The following is a 16,245-nucleotide window of genomic DNA, read 5'->3' as shown; positions in this document are numbered from 1 at the left end:
TTCATTCCTGAAAATGTGTTTCATTACAGTGTAATTAACAGACATGTCAGCATTCATGAAAATGCTGTTAGCATAACAGAAAGGAAAAGGTTAAAATTGGTTTAAAGCATTAATATTTGTATACTTTCTAGGCAGTTACATTTTGAACTTGAGCATAAGCTATGGGTATAAATTAAAAAACCTTTTTATTAAACATTTTGTAACATAGATAAAGCCACTATATGGTAAAACCAGGAGATTTAGCATTTGAAGAAAAAGTTCCAGCTACTGGTACTTACCATCTATGTCGGTGCTTTCAATTGTTCCTCTTCCAGAATCGCACCACAATATTCTTTGTAGTTGTGGGTCGTAAGTAAGAGATACTATTGGACCTTTTAAAATCATTTCTATCACATGTGTTCTACCAGTACCATCCATGTGTAGCCTGTCTATGTGTACTCTATCATCCTCATAGTTCTTTCGTAATGCAATGAACATTACTCTGGAAAAGAAATAACATTTTAGTGGAGAAAAACCTTTCAAAGTTTGTTCAAAGTGAAAGACTAAGAAACTCACCCTTGTTCTGGAACTAGAGCAACATCAAGTGGAGTTTCTTCATCAAAAAATCTCAAGAGTACTTTTTGTTGCATGGTTTCCAGGCTGAGTACTTCTAAAGTCCTATGTTCTGTATCAGTCCAGTACAAGTTGTTAGCCATGTAATCTGAAAAATAATTTAAGCATTTAGTTTCAGTTGTTAATACAATTCTAAAGGCAATGAAGATAACAGGAGTGATCCTTAACATGTTGGACATGGTATGTATATTGAGTATTATAAATTTTAAGGTATGTAAAAGGTTGGTGTGAATATTAGCAATATTACAGACAATGCCAACAATACTTTTAGAGAAATTTTCGATTAGTGGGGTGGATTACATTAACTTAAAAGTAATCTATAGTGAAAAACTACTCAAGTTTTTCCTGCAGAAATGCTTTTTGCTAATTAGCATTCATCCTGGAAAAAAAAAAAAAAAAAAAAAAAAAATCAGTAAAATTCATTATAAAATTGAAAATTAATCAGTGAACATTACCGAAGTCCAGTCCCTCTATTGTTCCCATTACAGATACTGGAAGAGGTTTTAATCTTGCCGTTTCCAGGTGAAAAGTGAAGAGGCGTTTTTGTCCAATATCACTTATTATCAGCATGCCTGGAAGTAGAAATTCAACATCCAGTTTTGATGTTATGGAGGACTAAAAATTTAGATTTTAAACTTAAAAACTCTGATTTTAGTTTGTTGGCATAGGGGTGGGGGCTTTCATGGAACAAGAAATCTTACCTTTTAGATTATTGTATGTTATTGCTCCTATTTTATAAACCAGTTTCAGAGAAGCTGAGGAGTAATGTTGACGACCAAGTCCTTGATGTTGTACTTGTAGGATAGTATGTCCGGCTGCCATAATTATAACTTGCTTTTTGTTAGTTTCTGAAATAAAACAGTTGTAGAAATTTAGATTAATATCAAGATAAGAGAAAGGCATAAGAAAAACCAAGACCAAGAATAAATTCAGATTTTGAATGTAGGAGGAATTCATGCATTTGAGAGATTTCAAACAATGTTGGGTAGAACAGATTGAAGTAGCAATACATTCATGATTTGGGAAACTAGTCCACTTCTGTTAATGCAGATATTTTGAAATTCAAATTTAAGTATAAATGGGAAAAATTATGGAATGAAGTTTTCATGGCATTTATATTTCTAAAAGGAAACAGAAGTGTAGCAAACTATTGAGGTAGAAGATTAAGGAGGTAAGCTACTTTACTAAATGGTATATTGGAAGTAGTCAGTGGACAGATTGCATTTCATTACAACCTAATAAAGTTTACGAGTTCATAAATGTGGAAATCATAATATGAAGTTAAAGTCTGAATTCAAGGAGAAACAGTTGAAATGAAGAGGAGTAATTACAGCCTCAAAATGCAGATCAGTAATGACCAATTTAAATTAATCATCTCTTTATATGCTGGTCAATATTTCCTTGGAACAATGGTGGGGAAAATACAAGGGGAAAGATCTAATTTTAAGAGGTCTGATTCTTCAACCAAGTCAGAGTGAGCAGGAAAGTAAGGTTAGGGAGTTTTAAATGAAGATTTAAGTCCTCTGAAATAGATGTTTGAAGAGAAAGTTCATGAAAAAAGATTTGACAATTGAAGAAGCCTGGTAGGTACAAATTGAGGCAACATTTGTTTGAAATTTTGATGGGTGCATGTGTGCGCGTCCGTGCCTGCATACTGTAGTCTGAGCTGCTGGCAGGTAACATGAAGTTTAGGTTTTGTATTGCATTGTATGTAAATTTATGCACATGATATGCATATTATTTACTTAAAAGTTCAAATATAAACTTCACAATGCAGGCTGTAGAGTACACTTTAAACTACAGTAAGCAATTTGATTTCGATTAGAATACGAGATTCTAATTACCTGTACAGGTATGTTTATCTACACCAAGTTCTCCATCCTCAGGACAAGCACATGTGTAGGTAGCATTGGGAGCCAATAAACAGATGTTGCTGCATTCAGACTGACTGCATGGATTTTCCATCTGAAAGAATTTGATAGAATGCTATATTCATCTCCAAGTTTATGGACCAATTTCATTTTAACTGTACAATGTCAACATTAAGTGGAAGATTACCTTTGGATGTAAAGAAGGGTGATATATATTTAAGCCATAAATATAATTCTTCCTGCTGTACAGGATTTTAGTGAAGTCTTTGCCTGTAAATTTGTTGCAAGATAAAATTTCACTGTTCTTCAAGTCAGACCAATAGAGAGTATCTTCAAACACTGCCAAGGCATATGGATGCTTTGCCACTTCCTTCAGAATTTTCTGTAATAAGGAAATAGATTAAACAAGGTGGTGAAGAGTACTTTGTATATTTGTAGAACAGAATATTTAAGCACACTTCTAAGCATCAGAATTAGTATAGTAAAATGGAAAAGAAATCTAAAATAATTAGGAAAATAGTCTGAAAGGGAAGTATAAAAACTAAATTGCTTTACTTACCCTTCTGTCTGTACCATCCAATTTGATAGACTCAATTATTTGAAGTTTTGCATCAACCCAATACAAACGTTCATTTCCTTGATCCAAGGCAATTCCATTTGGCCAGTGAATATCGGAAGAAACAAATGCAACTGGAGAAGAACCATCCATACCAGCTCTTGCGATCATTGGCTTTGAACCCCAGTCCGACCAAAACATTAGTCTAGAGAAACATTGCAGGAAAATTAATTCAGATTTTAATTTGGAATAACAGCACATTTCTTTACCAAGAATATCGTTAAGCAGTTTTAGCTTGTTTTAGAGTAAAGTGCTATGGTTGCTGTGGTGTGCAGACTGATTTATATGCTGAGCTGGCAAAATTTGAAATTAGTAGTAAGAATAAAGGAATTAAATATATTAAGTTTATCGAAAGATAAAAAAGGTTTTAAGTTTTCACTCAGATTGTTAATTTGCCAGCATTTGTTGAAGAGAATGGGAATTTGTGTGCATTAGGAATGAATCCTTGCTGTGTTCATTACCATGTCTGAAGTTCTGATTTGTAAATTATTCCAACTTAGAAATTATACCCATGTTTGAGTATTCATTTTCACCAGAATAGTTCAATTTTTATGGCAAATTGGTAATTTTTTAATCAGCGTTCTTGTGAATTGTAAATCATGCACGACAATTATGCTACTTAAGGTCATGAAAAAAATCCGAGTACCCATCTATTGTAAATTAGGAAGTTTCATTTCTTACCCCACTTACCCTCTAGCAATTAGGAGTGCAATTGCTCTTGGTGAATCCACATCTTCATTAACTAGGACAGTACAATGTAGACCTGTTGTAGTGCATACACCAATATGCTTTTCTTCTGCATCCGTGAAATATATATTGCTGGTTAACCAGTCCACAGCAAGATCTTCTGGAAGGCTGAGCCCTGAAAAACAATTAACATTTTCCATTAAAGTCAAGGTTTCATTGGAAAGCCAATTTGGATACTTAATTTGGGATGAAATTTTAAATAATGTGAAGTGTATAGTCCAATAAAATAAAAGTGGTTAATTGAAATTTAATGGAGTATTAAAGAAAATTATGAAGCATATAAAAAGAGTTTAGAGTTTCTAGCTGTAGAAAACATTCATTACTTCCTACTAAACAGCAGACAGAATGTATATAGTTTTATTTATTGAATAGTACTTGCCTAAAATAATATTAAATTTCATGTGAAGTGGCAATTTAAAGCAAGATCAATTTTAATACCAATATACAGTAATGGGTCCATCCTCTGTGATGATGAATTTGAGTTCCCTAAGCAGATCTATATTCATAAAGATCAAATCAATTTTATATGAACTGTTGGATTTGCAGTTTTTTTTAAATGAGGACTTTCCTACTCTTTACAGGCAATCATTTAAGATTTCAATGGAACCATTTTGTGAGGTTCCTGTTATTTAAGGAGGATATGAACATCCTAGAGTTTAGAACTGTCCAGGTTAAGAAACAAAGTAAGTTCACCGATTTCATTGATTTTGAAAAGGCATTTGACAGGTTACAACATCCAAAAGTTGTAGAAGTTCTTTAGAACACAGGAGTCTACAGCAAAAATATCTGGACTATCAAGACTCTTCAGTGGGGACTAAAGGCCGTTGTTTGTATCTGAAATACGAACAACATCCAAAGAGGAGTTTGATAGGGTTTTGCTGGATATGCATTGTCATTCAATTTTTATCGAGACAATATTCAAAACTGCTTTAGAAAAATCACCATGGTGAAAAAGTAAACAGTGGCATAATTACCAGACTTGCATACAAGATACCTTTTGCAACTGCTGGTTTTGAACTCTTGCTTCATAATAGTACATTAAGCAAAGTTAATAGTACAAATGAACTAACAAGACTTTAGTACATTATCTTCAGCAGACATGCCAATGCTGAAGTAATCATAACTAAACTAGTGGCAGATTGAGAGAGTAATTACTTACAATATCTTTACCATTGTCACTGAACAACTTTATCCTTAGATGTGAAACAATAGCACAAAGAAAATTTAGTAACTGAAACCTTGAAAGGACTACCTACATTTAAAAATTGTAGATAAAGGATTGTGAAGTGCTATGAGAGAGGAAACATGGACCCACAAGAACTTATCACTGAAACTCATTGAAACCTTTGAAATTTGGATCTACTGGATGATGCTTAGAATATCATGGGTTACTCTAGTACTGAGGAAAAGTGTTCAGAAGGGCAAGGGTAAGTTTGGAACTCATTTGAACAATAAGGCACCAAAATTTATTTCTTTGGTCACATCCTCTGAAATGACCAGTTACTTGAATTTATAACAGACTATACAAGGCAAAATTAGAGGTCAAAGAGTTGTCTTGAGGCAAATATGGCTTTTTAAGAGAATGTACTGGAATTCACAGTGTAAAGACGTTCATCCAACAAGAGATTGCACAACATTTGGCACAGCGATTGCCAACATTAGGGGGACCCCTTGGAAGAATTTAGGTATTGTCATTCTCAGAAGTTAATGAAGTCTTGACCTTGTTTAAGAAATTTAAGAAAAACCTTTTTGTATGCAATCATTGTGGTGTTCAGGAATGCATAGTGTAATAAGAGTACAGAAACAGGTTGGAATAATGAACAAACTCTACACAATACCTGATGTAACCAAAGTTTCTACAATAGAACCATCCTCATTACTACGAAGAATAGCTTCTTCGCCCTGTAGCAAACTAGTCCAGTAGACATGAAGACCATCGTAGGCAACACCAGCAATATGATCTTGGTTTTCCACTATGGGAAAGTAGATTTTTGAGGACAGGAAGTATCCACGAAGTTTTGTTTTTGTAGAGAAGAGAAGTAGTGCTTCACCGCCTAAAATTAAAAAAAAGTGTTAAAATATTACACTCATTTAAAAATGATAGCACAGTCTGAAAGATATTCTGACCTTCAGCTTTGCAGGTTCTGTTGTCTTCTTGGAGAGAATAGCCATCCATGCAAGAACATGAGTAAGTTCCAGGTCTGTTAGTGCACTTTTGTGAACACTTTCCATACTCTTGGCATTCATCATTGTCTGAAAGATGAAATGGCAAAATTTAACAGAAATTGTTGCACCAAATTGCATGAAGTTGCAAGTGCAGAAGGAAAAGACCATAATAAAAATTATAACATCCAATCATTGAAACCTTGTACTTGAGACAATTGTTGAAGTACTATAATGTTCATTCAGGGATGTCACTCAGCTGGTAAGATTTCCCTTTAATTGCTTAATCTTGGATGATCCACAAGTTTTAAATTTAGTGAACATTTAATTTTGTAAATTATTCCATCTCCAATTCCTCTTCCTATAAAGGAAGCTTTTCCCAGTTTATCCTTTAATCCTAACCATCTTTTTATTATGATCATTGCTACTTTAAAACAAAAAAAAAACAAAAAAAAAAAACTTCCAAACTTGTTTGACTATTTCATGCCACCTCTCTACTAATAGCTCTAAACTTGCCAATTCTAGTAGCGTTTTAACTCTTAAATCTTCCCAGGCCGGCATTTGGAACATTTTTGAAAACCTTTCTGTTCAATTGCAGAAAAAAAAAAAAAAAAAAAAAAAAAAAAAAACCAAATTTGTTTTCTTTTGCATCTTTCGGTAATCCTGGTAAGGGCCTAACACTGGAATATGCAGGGAGTTTCAAAACGAATATTGGGGTTTTAAGACTATTGTTTATTATATTGAACTTAAATTTGTAAATAATGGAGTATGGCCTCTGGAGAGGCCTGGTAAAGGACTTTTTCTTGTAGACAGCCTATTAGGTGACGTGCACGTCTGAAGATGAGGGCCCTACCTAGAATGATTTCTAATGCTGAATACGCCACACACCCAGCCCCCGAGCCATTGGAATTGGCCAATTATGGTTAAAATCCCCGACCCGACCAGGAATCGAACCCAGGAGCCTCTGAACCGAAGGCCACTATGCTGACCATTTAGCCAACGAGTCTGAAAATTTGCAAATAATCCATCAAGTGAAAGAGCAACTCAAACCGTTTGCCCTATAAGAGGGCAATGCGAGCACCATTCGTCACATGGCACAAAACAATTCTATAGCAAAATTCATCCCACATCTTGCTCGATGTGTGTGGAGTAATTGTTACAATAGGTGCTCCAATCTCATTTCTTAAATGTGTTAGGTCAGCTGGCAGTGGAGGTACAAACACACAATCAACGAATTCCTAAAATATTTAAATAGTATGGTGTCAGATCAGGTGAACGTGGAGAACATGCAAAACATACTCTGGCATCTGGCCTGTGGTCAATCCAGCAGTCTGGTACAACATTTAATGAATCTTGTTATGAGTTATGCTAATGACATGCACCATCTTGCTGCCAAATAAAGCTCTGGTTCCACTTCTTATAGAGAAGAGCCATTGAACAATTACATTAAGATTGGTAATCCTAGTTACAGTTGCTACTTTGTTATTGCCGAGCCGAGTGGCTCAGACGGTTAAGGCGCTGGCCTTCTGAGCCCAACTTGGCAGGTTCGAACCTGGCTCAGTCCGGTGGTATTTGAAGGTGCTCAAATAAGTCAGCCTCGTGTCGGTAGATTTACTGGCACATGAAAGAACTCCTGCGGGACTAAATTCCAGCACCTCAACATCTCCGAAAACCGTAGAAGAGTAGTAGTAGTAGTAGTAGGACGTAAAACAAATGTTTTATTTTAGAACAAACTGAGTTTCTCATTTGTTTGATGTGTTATTTATGATGGCAAGTTTAATGTAGTCTGTATTACAGAGCCTCAAAACCTCCAATATTTCTTTTGAAATGCTCTGTATACTCCAATTGGGGTCTTTCCAGAGAAATCCTCTTTACCTCCTCATAATCTCTGAATACTGTCCTTATATGAAGACAACCTTTAAAACCTCATTACTCATTTTCCAGTAATGGAGTGCTAAATTACCAGTACAAAACTGCACAAAAAGAAATCTAACTGTGCAAAATCTAGACGATTGGGACAATATAGTTCTTTTAAGAGGAAGATTATGTTGAAGTTTTGCTTCTTGCTAATGATTTGTATTTTTTGTATTATCACAAGAAAAAAGCATGCAAAATAAAGTTTCCAAGATCATGCAGAGGACAAGGAGGAAATTGCACATCTGTAATGGTTTGGCAATGTGAAGCAAATGCAGGAGACATTCTCAGACCAATTTGGAATAATTCTCTGAAGACTATAATACGAAGCAGAAGATTATTCAACAAGGAAGACATTGGAAGATTTAAGGAGAGAATTTATGAAGATGAATGGACAGAGGCATGTCATTAATGAAAGTCCCACTAATCTTACTAGAAGGATCCAGATGATCCTGACTATTAGTGTGTTGCAATTTCAGAGTGCTTGGTTTATGGGAGAAGTTTGAGTATATGGAAGTTTTGAAGAAGAAATTTAGCAGTTCGATACAGACAGGGTTTGGAATAAGAAAATGTTTAATTTGATGAGCATTATATCAAAAAGAAATGAAAGGGCTTCTTAGAACAGAAAAGAGGAGATTGAAAATCAAAAGCAATATGCTCTGATTTTGGTGTAACAAGGTACTTTCAAGAGAAGATACACAACTGAAGTTTAAGTCATGTTAATAGAGTCAACATTGTTTAAGTATGGCTTCCTTTGTAGCAGGTAGGTAATAATTGTCTGCATTTAATATTTGCAGTACTAAAATTCATTCACGTAAGTGTAAAAATCTTAGTATTTTTATCATATCTGCAGTGTTAGGTAAAAAGAAAAGGCATGGAACAGTTTTCAGGCTATAGGAGTAGGCATAATGGAAGTAAGAAATAATTTACCTTTACAATATCTTATGTTTTGTAGTTTAAATCCTGACGGACAGCTACAGATTGGTTCTGCTGGGCCAGGAATGCAGCGATGGACACAACCATATGTTGGGCAAAGTAATTTAGCTATAATCAGAATTTGCAGAAATGTGTTATAATTTACAAAAACTTATTTTGACAAATCAAATTTTGAATTACAGAAGCAGTATGAAGACTTAGCAATGAACAAAGGCAGTATTCAAGTCTTGAGAACTAAATGAAAAAGTACCTCCAAATGAGCCAAATGGAACATTTGTTTTGTTTCATAAAATAAGTGGGCATTGAAACAATTATTAATGTAATTCCTATGAATATAGGAAAGTACCAAATTAAAGTAAAGGATTGGTAATCTCAGAATTAATCTTGGACAGGAATGCAAAACTAGCACAAGATAATTGATGAGTTTGGCAGAAGACAAAGTATAAAATATGCTTACATGTGTTGCAGCCAGGTCCTTCATCTGATCCATCGAGACAGTGCATGGTTCCATCACACAGTTTTGGTAGTTCTATACACATCAGTTTATCTTGACAAGCATAGAGGCCTTTGTCCAAAGTGCAATCATTCATAGAAACAGACTGCTTTCCTCCTGCAGGAAGAAAGCAAACTTAGTATTGCATACAAAATTACAGAAAAGTGTTGAAAGAAAGCGAAGGAGTACTTACCACAGATTACTTCATCACTATTGTCCATGCAGTCATCATGTCCATCACATACCCATTCCTGTGGTATACAATGATTATTGTCACATTTGAAGCCATCACAGGTCACCTAAAAGAAATTAATAAAGTTTAAGTTTTGGTGGAAAAGTTTGCATTATATCATAAGGAATGAAAGCATTCATAATTTAGGTGCTTACTTGTGAACTGCATCCAAGAGTTTCATCAGTACCATCCAAGCAGTCTGGTTTACCATCACACACCCAGTGTTGGGGAATACAGAGATTGTCTGCACATCGATATTCATCTTCAAGACATTGAGCGATTGGAGAATCCTAAGGAACATTGATGATCATGAGATTTATCAGGAACGTAAAACATAGGTTGAGTAAACCGTCTTTTTTGCAAGGGTTCTGTTAAAGGGAAAACTTTTAGATTTGATTAAAATTCTTTTTGAAAAAAAATTTAAGAGTATAATTCGTGTGAAGTAAGAGGAGAGAATATTCAGGGGCACTTATTTTTATAGGGTGCATACATGCAAACCCAGTTTTGTCAGTTTCCTTTCCACAGTTACGTATCGAGTTTCAATTATGAATAAAATTGATAGAATATTATCAAGACATTAATTTTAAAATGAGACAAAAGCTAATAAAAAAAACTTCTCTCATATTTAAAATTTTGACTCAAATGTTATTGTGCAAGGTGAAATATTCATAAATGACAGTTTATGTATGACTAGCTTCCAAAACAATTGAGGTTTTCTTTAACATCCAAGTTAGTTTGAAACATTAAAATAAATTTAAAAAAAAAAAAAAAAAAAAATGGAGTAAAATGGCAATGTATTATAATATGGCAATATTTGGAAGTTATTGAAACAAGTAAAATTTCACTACTTTTATTTAGAGAAGCAAGTTTCATAGATAACCATTTTAGAAGTAAGAATGCTTAGGAATATTTGCTTTGAAGATGAAGTTAAATTCAAGAATTTGAATAGAAAAGTGTGGACTTCAAACGATGCCAACATACAGGGAATACCAGGAATGCAAGTAATTGCAGTGCAATTTAACATTAAGGAAAACCATGCAATAAGTCTGCAAAACCAATTTTGAAAAGGTTGTGCTTTTCGTGTGTATCACAACTGAAAACTAGAAATATTTGACAATTTAGAACAAATTAGGTTTTATAAGCTTTACTTTTCTTAATGAAAGATCAGGAGCCTCCTGGCTCAGCAGCGCGTCAGCCTCTCACCGCTGGATACCGTGGTTCAAATCCCGGTCGTTCCATGTGAGATTTGTGCTGGACAAAGCGGAGGCGGGACAGGTTTTTCTACGGGTACTCCGGTTTTCCCTGTCATATTTCATTCCAGCAACACACTCCATTATCATTTCGTAGCATCTATCAGTCATTAATATACATCACTTTGGGAGTGGCGACCCCATCGTAAAAATATCTCTAACATCTCACCAAGCTAGAAGTTGCTCTTATCAGTCTGCAAAGCGTATTGAAATGCCTGCACCAACCAACCTTTTGAGCGAGATTTTCACAACAGGGACTGGCTGCATAAGAAATGGCAGTACTCGTGAAAGCAGAGGTTAAGACAGACGGGTGAATGAAAGTAATTTGAATCGCTAATTGCAGAAACCACCTAAGTGCACTTTTTCAAAGTCTTGGGAAAATTAAAAAAACTGTGGGAGTATAAGTTGAAGTTGATCTAATTTTTTAAAATTAAACTATAATGGCTAGAAGTGTAGTAAACAAGAAATAAGTTTAAAAAATTGTTAATGCCATAAACATTTTTAAAAACATTGCACTTAGGTTGTTTCTGAAATAAACACATTTACACAGCTGCCTAAGTGTTGCTTGTATAGAATATAGGTTGTTTCTGCTAAAAATGTATTTATCTCCGAATAGTACAATCGTGTCAAAAACTCAATTTTGATAGAAGTGTGGTTTCTGAAATAAACCATCCATTTGTTCCTACTCACACCAGAAGGCTTAGTATAGTGCAGACTAGGTCTCGCCAGCAAAGGCATACAGCTCTAGTAACAGTATTCAGTGGCGGCGATAAGGACCCCACAGACTCCGCGGGGCAGGGGAGCCCATGGCTTGAGGGGCCCACGACTGTTCCTTAATTCAGTAGTCGAAGAGTGATTGTAGACATTAATAAAGCTATATCACACAACAGTAATATTTGTATTACAGACTTATTCCAAAATTGCGCCATGGTAGTGCAATAGGAGTACGGTTGTTATTTTTGAAAGAAGGTAGGTTTCCCAACCTCTTCTAATAATAACTATCCCTTGCTGCCACTCATCAATTGAAGGCTTTTGAAGTAATTAGCCAGTTCTGAGAACCCACTAGTTAGTGAAGATGTGATAACAAAGACAACCTCCTTATCTAAATTTTAAATACCGGTACCGAAGTTTCGGAACTCGGCAGTTAGTGTCGCGAAGTACGCCTACGATGGACGGCTGAGTTTTAAATACAGTAGTAGTAAATTATTTCGTCCTATGAACGAGAATATTTCTCAATATTCCGACAGTCAGGGTGTTTTGGTTACAATAATTGGATATACATTCAATGTGTGTGTGTGTGTGTGTGTTCGTATCAAATAAGTTGATATTTATTCCTTCGGATTTGAAAACAAAAATCCGTAACTAGTTATAATTATTGTCACCATCGTCATTGTCGTTGCTGTCCATTGTAATAACACATGTATTACGAAATAAACTTCCCTTTCCTTATCAGGAAACGAGGAACCCATTTTTAATTAGTGCAGTGGGGGTTGGGGGCAGCGAGCTTCATAAGCACCGCTACTGCAGTAGCTAGCATGTATGTGGTTAAGTAGTCAGAGGGCCAGTAGCCCAAACTTCATCATGGATAGTAAATGCTTTTATCCATCTACTTCTTTCAAAGGGGATGGAACTAACATTCTCTGCAATGACTTAAGAGGCTAATTAACCATTTCCTCGTTTTTCTTCAAGATTTATTTTTGAACCGGCGATTGTTTGACCCGTCAAGGTGGTAGCAGAGGTGGCGATTGTTTTAAGAGGAAGTAGGTACAACTAGACAGCGATCCAAATTCGGTAGCCAATATCTGGTTTTCCATTGACTGTGGTGCGTTTTATTTAGCAAAGAAACACTCCGTGGTTGCAAATATATTTAGCTTCCCGAAAGCCTATGCTATAGTTTCTGGTGTTTAGTCCATTTGTACCTCTGCAATATAGAAATTTGCAAGGGAATATCAAAGAAAACCGCGGATTAGAACAGTCAACCGTTTGATTGTGTAAATCACAGTTCTAGTTTAGCAACAACGAGTCGATACTGAGAATGGAGCGATTACGGTAGTCCATAAACATGAGAAAACCAAGTCCTCTTCGTTCAGAAATTAAAGTGTGGATGGAAAATTCTATTTAGAAAGAAATAGAAATTTGAGGTCTCAACAAAAAGACATTAAGTTTCAATTTAGAAGAGCAAAATTTAATGTTCAAAAAAATGATTAACAAAGACTTCACCCCGGTATTCTGTTAAATTTAGCGTGACGTTTCCGTGGCGGAAGTTGGCATAAACTAGTTGCCAATACTGGTCACAATGCATTTAAGTGTTGCGTAATCACAAAGTTAACTTAGAATAGTACACTTATTTTTCGAATTTATGTATTTAAGAAAAGGTGCGAACAATTTACATTTTATTCCTAATCAATGGCAAAGTGGGATAGAGTAGTGTAGACCGAGAAGACGCTTAAGGAAGAAAGTAATTTTCAGAGTACGGTACGTTACGTGAAGTTCTTATAATATCTGCCATAATAGCGTAGTTTATTCGTAGACAGTAGAAACTGGAGTCTTACCTCTTTCAAGTGACAGTCTAGTTCATCTGAACCATCAGCACACTCGTTTTCGCCATCACAGACAAATACGTGGCTAAGACATTGACCATTGTGACAGCGGAAGTAGTCTGGCCAATGGCATATTCCTTCGTCTGTAAAGATAGGAATATCACACAGTATGGCAATTTTTCACACAGAGAATGACAAATTAAAAAAAAAAAAATAGTTTCATACCACAGCTTAGTTCATCACTTCCATCCGAACAATCGACGTGACCATTACACCTCTTCGACTGTCTTACGCAGTCAGAATTTTTACAGGTAAAGTATCCTTCTGGACAGGACTGTCCGTCTGAACCTAAAAGTTAAGAAGTTTATTAATCGTTCCTGTTTAACCATGGTCTGTGCTGTAAATTTCTGTAAGAAATAGCGACAACTTTTAATTATGGTACTCACCAATCGGCATCGAAGCTAGAACCCATATTACAAGTGTAAAATACGCAAGCGATTTACTTGCAGTCCACCCCATATCTGAACCTGTAAAGTAATTAGAAAATTATGCAGTCATTCGTTTAAGCAGTGATTTTATTCTATTATGCAATATAGTTAAACAATTATGTCTAGTCTACAAGCCTGGAAGTCTCTAGTAGATTTGAGACTTAGAATGTTAGATTCCACTGTGAGATCGATTGTAATGCCGAACGATGTGGCTATGTTGAAGAGAACGGGTCGGCGTGAACTATTAACGGAACAGACACATGGTCAGAAGACCATTACAGTCTATGGTTAGAGTTGCGCGTGGGGCATCGAAATCTTTCAAACTGATCACAGGATAGCAATTATTTTTAGTAGTATTTACAAACTAAGTTGAAAAGATATCCGGCGCAGGAAGAATGTTAACACTTTCAAGCTATAAGCAATAACTTTGGGATGGAGCATTTTATTCAGTATGCGTTCATTAGGTAGAGAAAGATATTTTAGGTCATCGGGCAATCCGAGTTCAGTAGACTGCTGTTATTGTCGGGAAAGACTGGTGAAGCGGATTTTGTTTCGGCGTATGTGAACACCTTTTGAAACGTAAGAGTTTAGACCAACATGCGTAGTCAAGCGTTTCCTAATAACCCGCTGCCTCATCCGTTAGGACGAAGGGGACGATACTACAAGAAAACTTTTTTGCTTCGTCATGAACTATACTGAAGGGAGCCGATGAAGGAATTTCATTAGTTTTTTTCGGTCGATGTAAACCTCATATCTCCTCACTGATACCTTCTGTTGAGATATTTTGAAAAGCCATAGCAGATAAGACAGGCTCAATTTCATACTGGCATATAGAACTGAAAATTCTTTTAAGGGGGCACCAACGGGATCAGCATATCGAGTGATTTTTCACTGTTAGGCTGCAATCAGGGACTACCGATTCAATTTAAAGTTTACAAGATGTAGTGGATAATACCACTAAAAACATACCGCTATCGGCACTACAAATAAAAGATTTCCAAAGCCTAAGCTAAAATGTAGTATTAACATTAAAGCAGATTTTGAACTCTGCACAACACATGGGAATGCTCTTGATCTACACTAGACCAACAATTAATGTTCAAGTTCTAGGAGAGTACACCTGTTAATGCCCAACGACCTATGAACATCAATAATTCTAAGCAAGGATGCCCATGCCTGGGGGCTCTAGCTTTCATGGAAAGGCAAATATCTAATTTAGTCAGGTGTTCTTAAAAAAAAGAAAAAAATTATATATATAAAGTCGGTATTACGTAGAAGTGGTAGTACACCCCCCCCCCACGAACAGACAGGGGATACCGTAGGTGTTATTCTACCGCGGAATACAAGTCGCCATTCATCTTCCAAAATATTAAAAACAAACTGGCATATGGGAGGCCATGATTTTAAGATTAGTGCAATAGAGTAGCCTACTTTGCTCTTACGAAAAAGGGAGTTTAGAAACTGCTACCTCGGAAAGAATGGAATATGCCAAGTCTTCGTTTTGACATCTTAACTGGTCATCCAGGAAAGAAAGTTGCCCTCAGCACGACTCCATGTAATACAGAGACTACATTTTCAGAGTTGCAAGTAACTCAATAAAATTGCAATCTTGACTTTCTAGTAATTTATGTGCAACGCACGGAAGCGGAAACAAAATGATTAAGATATTTCAGTTCTTTTAGAGGAGAACCAGTAACTAATTTTTAGACGAGGAAGTTTTACCTCCTTTAGTACTTTCAAAGACTTGGAAAGTTGCGCTGTAAGGAATCGTTCAGTAAAGTTAGGATTAGTTCCCATATTCCCCAAAGACGTAGAGGCTCAGGTATGATAATCTTTTGAACCAATTTATTCAGGAAGTAAATAGCAAGTTATATGAATGTCGATGTATATACTTGTTTGACTATAAAAAAAAAGCCTTCGACTCTGTGAAACATGAAAAGATTCAGATATTAAGATAGACTGGTATTGACCAATACGATTTACGCATTATCAGCGCACTGTACTGGAATCAAACCGCAGATGTCAAAATCGACCAAACAGAAGCGACTACAATCAGAAAAGGTGTTCGTCAGGGTTGTGTGCTGTCACCTCTTATTCAACATTTATTCTGAGGCAATATTTAAGGAGGCGTTGTTGAAGGAAAACAGCGGGATAGTTATAAATGGACAGGCAATTAACAATATCAGGTACGCAGATGATACTGTTGTCATAGCAAATGAATTACCTGTGCTCCAACGCATGATAGACAAATTAGTCCAGCGCAGTGAAGAGTTTGGCCTGTTTGTTAACGCTTCCAAGACCAAACTTGGTCTTCTCTAAAAGAAAAATTCCAGTAACCCTGTCAATAAACGGCAGTGAGATTGAACAAGTATCCTCCTTCAAA

At 35.8% G+C, this 16,245-nt stretch overlaps 1 protein-coding gene across 1 annotated transcript in view; it reads right to left on the bottom strand.

Annotated features, from left to right (window-relative positions):
* The window catches only part of LOC136867445 (vitellogenin receptor), a 33,428-nt gene that overhangs the window by 13,644 nt on the left and 3,539 nt on the right, over positions 1-16,245 (bottom strand). Inside the window, exons 2-18 of the mRNA XM_067144652.2 lie at positions 13,821-13,901; positions 13,600-13,722; positions 13,387-13,517; positions 9,740-9,874; positions 9,546-9,651; positions 9,317-9,469; positions 8,854-8,967; positions 5,974-6,099; positions 5,685-5,900; positions 3,790-3,961; positions 3,043-3,244; positions 2,671-2,865; positions 2,457-2,577; positions 1,314-1,460; positions 1,068-1,184; positions 556-700; positions 279-481 (exon numbers count right to left, since the gene is read on the bottom strand). Coding sequence (XP_067000753.2) covers positions 279-481; positions 556-700; positions 1,068-1,184; positions 1,314-1,460; positions 2,457-2,577; positions 2,671-2,865; positions 3,043-3,244; positions 3,790-3,961; positions 5,685-5,900; positions 5,974-6,099; positions 8,854-8,967; positions 9,317-9,469; positions 9,546-9,651; positions 9,740-9,874; positions 13,387-13,517; positions 13,600-13,722; positions 13,821-13,901 — 2,487 coding nt within the window. The remainder of the gene's footprint in view (positions 1-278; positions 482-555; positions 701-1,067; positions 1,185-1,313; positions 1,461-2,456; positions 2,578-2,670; positions 2,866-3,042; positions 3,245-3,789; positions 3,962-5,684; positions 5,901-5,973; positions 6,100-8,853; positions 8,968-9,316; positions 9,470-9,545; positions 9,652-9,739; positions 9,875-13,386; positions 13,518-13,599; positions 13,723-13,820; positions 13,902-16,245) is intronic.

This window comes from Anabrus simplex, chromosome 3 (assembly GCF_040414725.1).
Source record: "Anabrus simplex isolate iqAnaSimp1 chromosome 3, ASM4041472v1, whole genome shotgun sequence".
NCBI classification, from domain to species: domain Eukaryota; kingdom Metazoa; phylum Arthropoda; class Insecta; order Orthoptera; family Tettigoniidae; genus Anabrus; species Anabrus simplex.
Note: the sequence above shows the minus strand (reverse complement) of the source record. Positions and strands in the feature narration are given on the sequence as shown.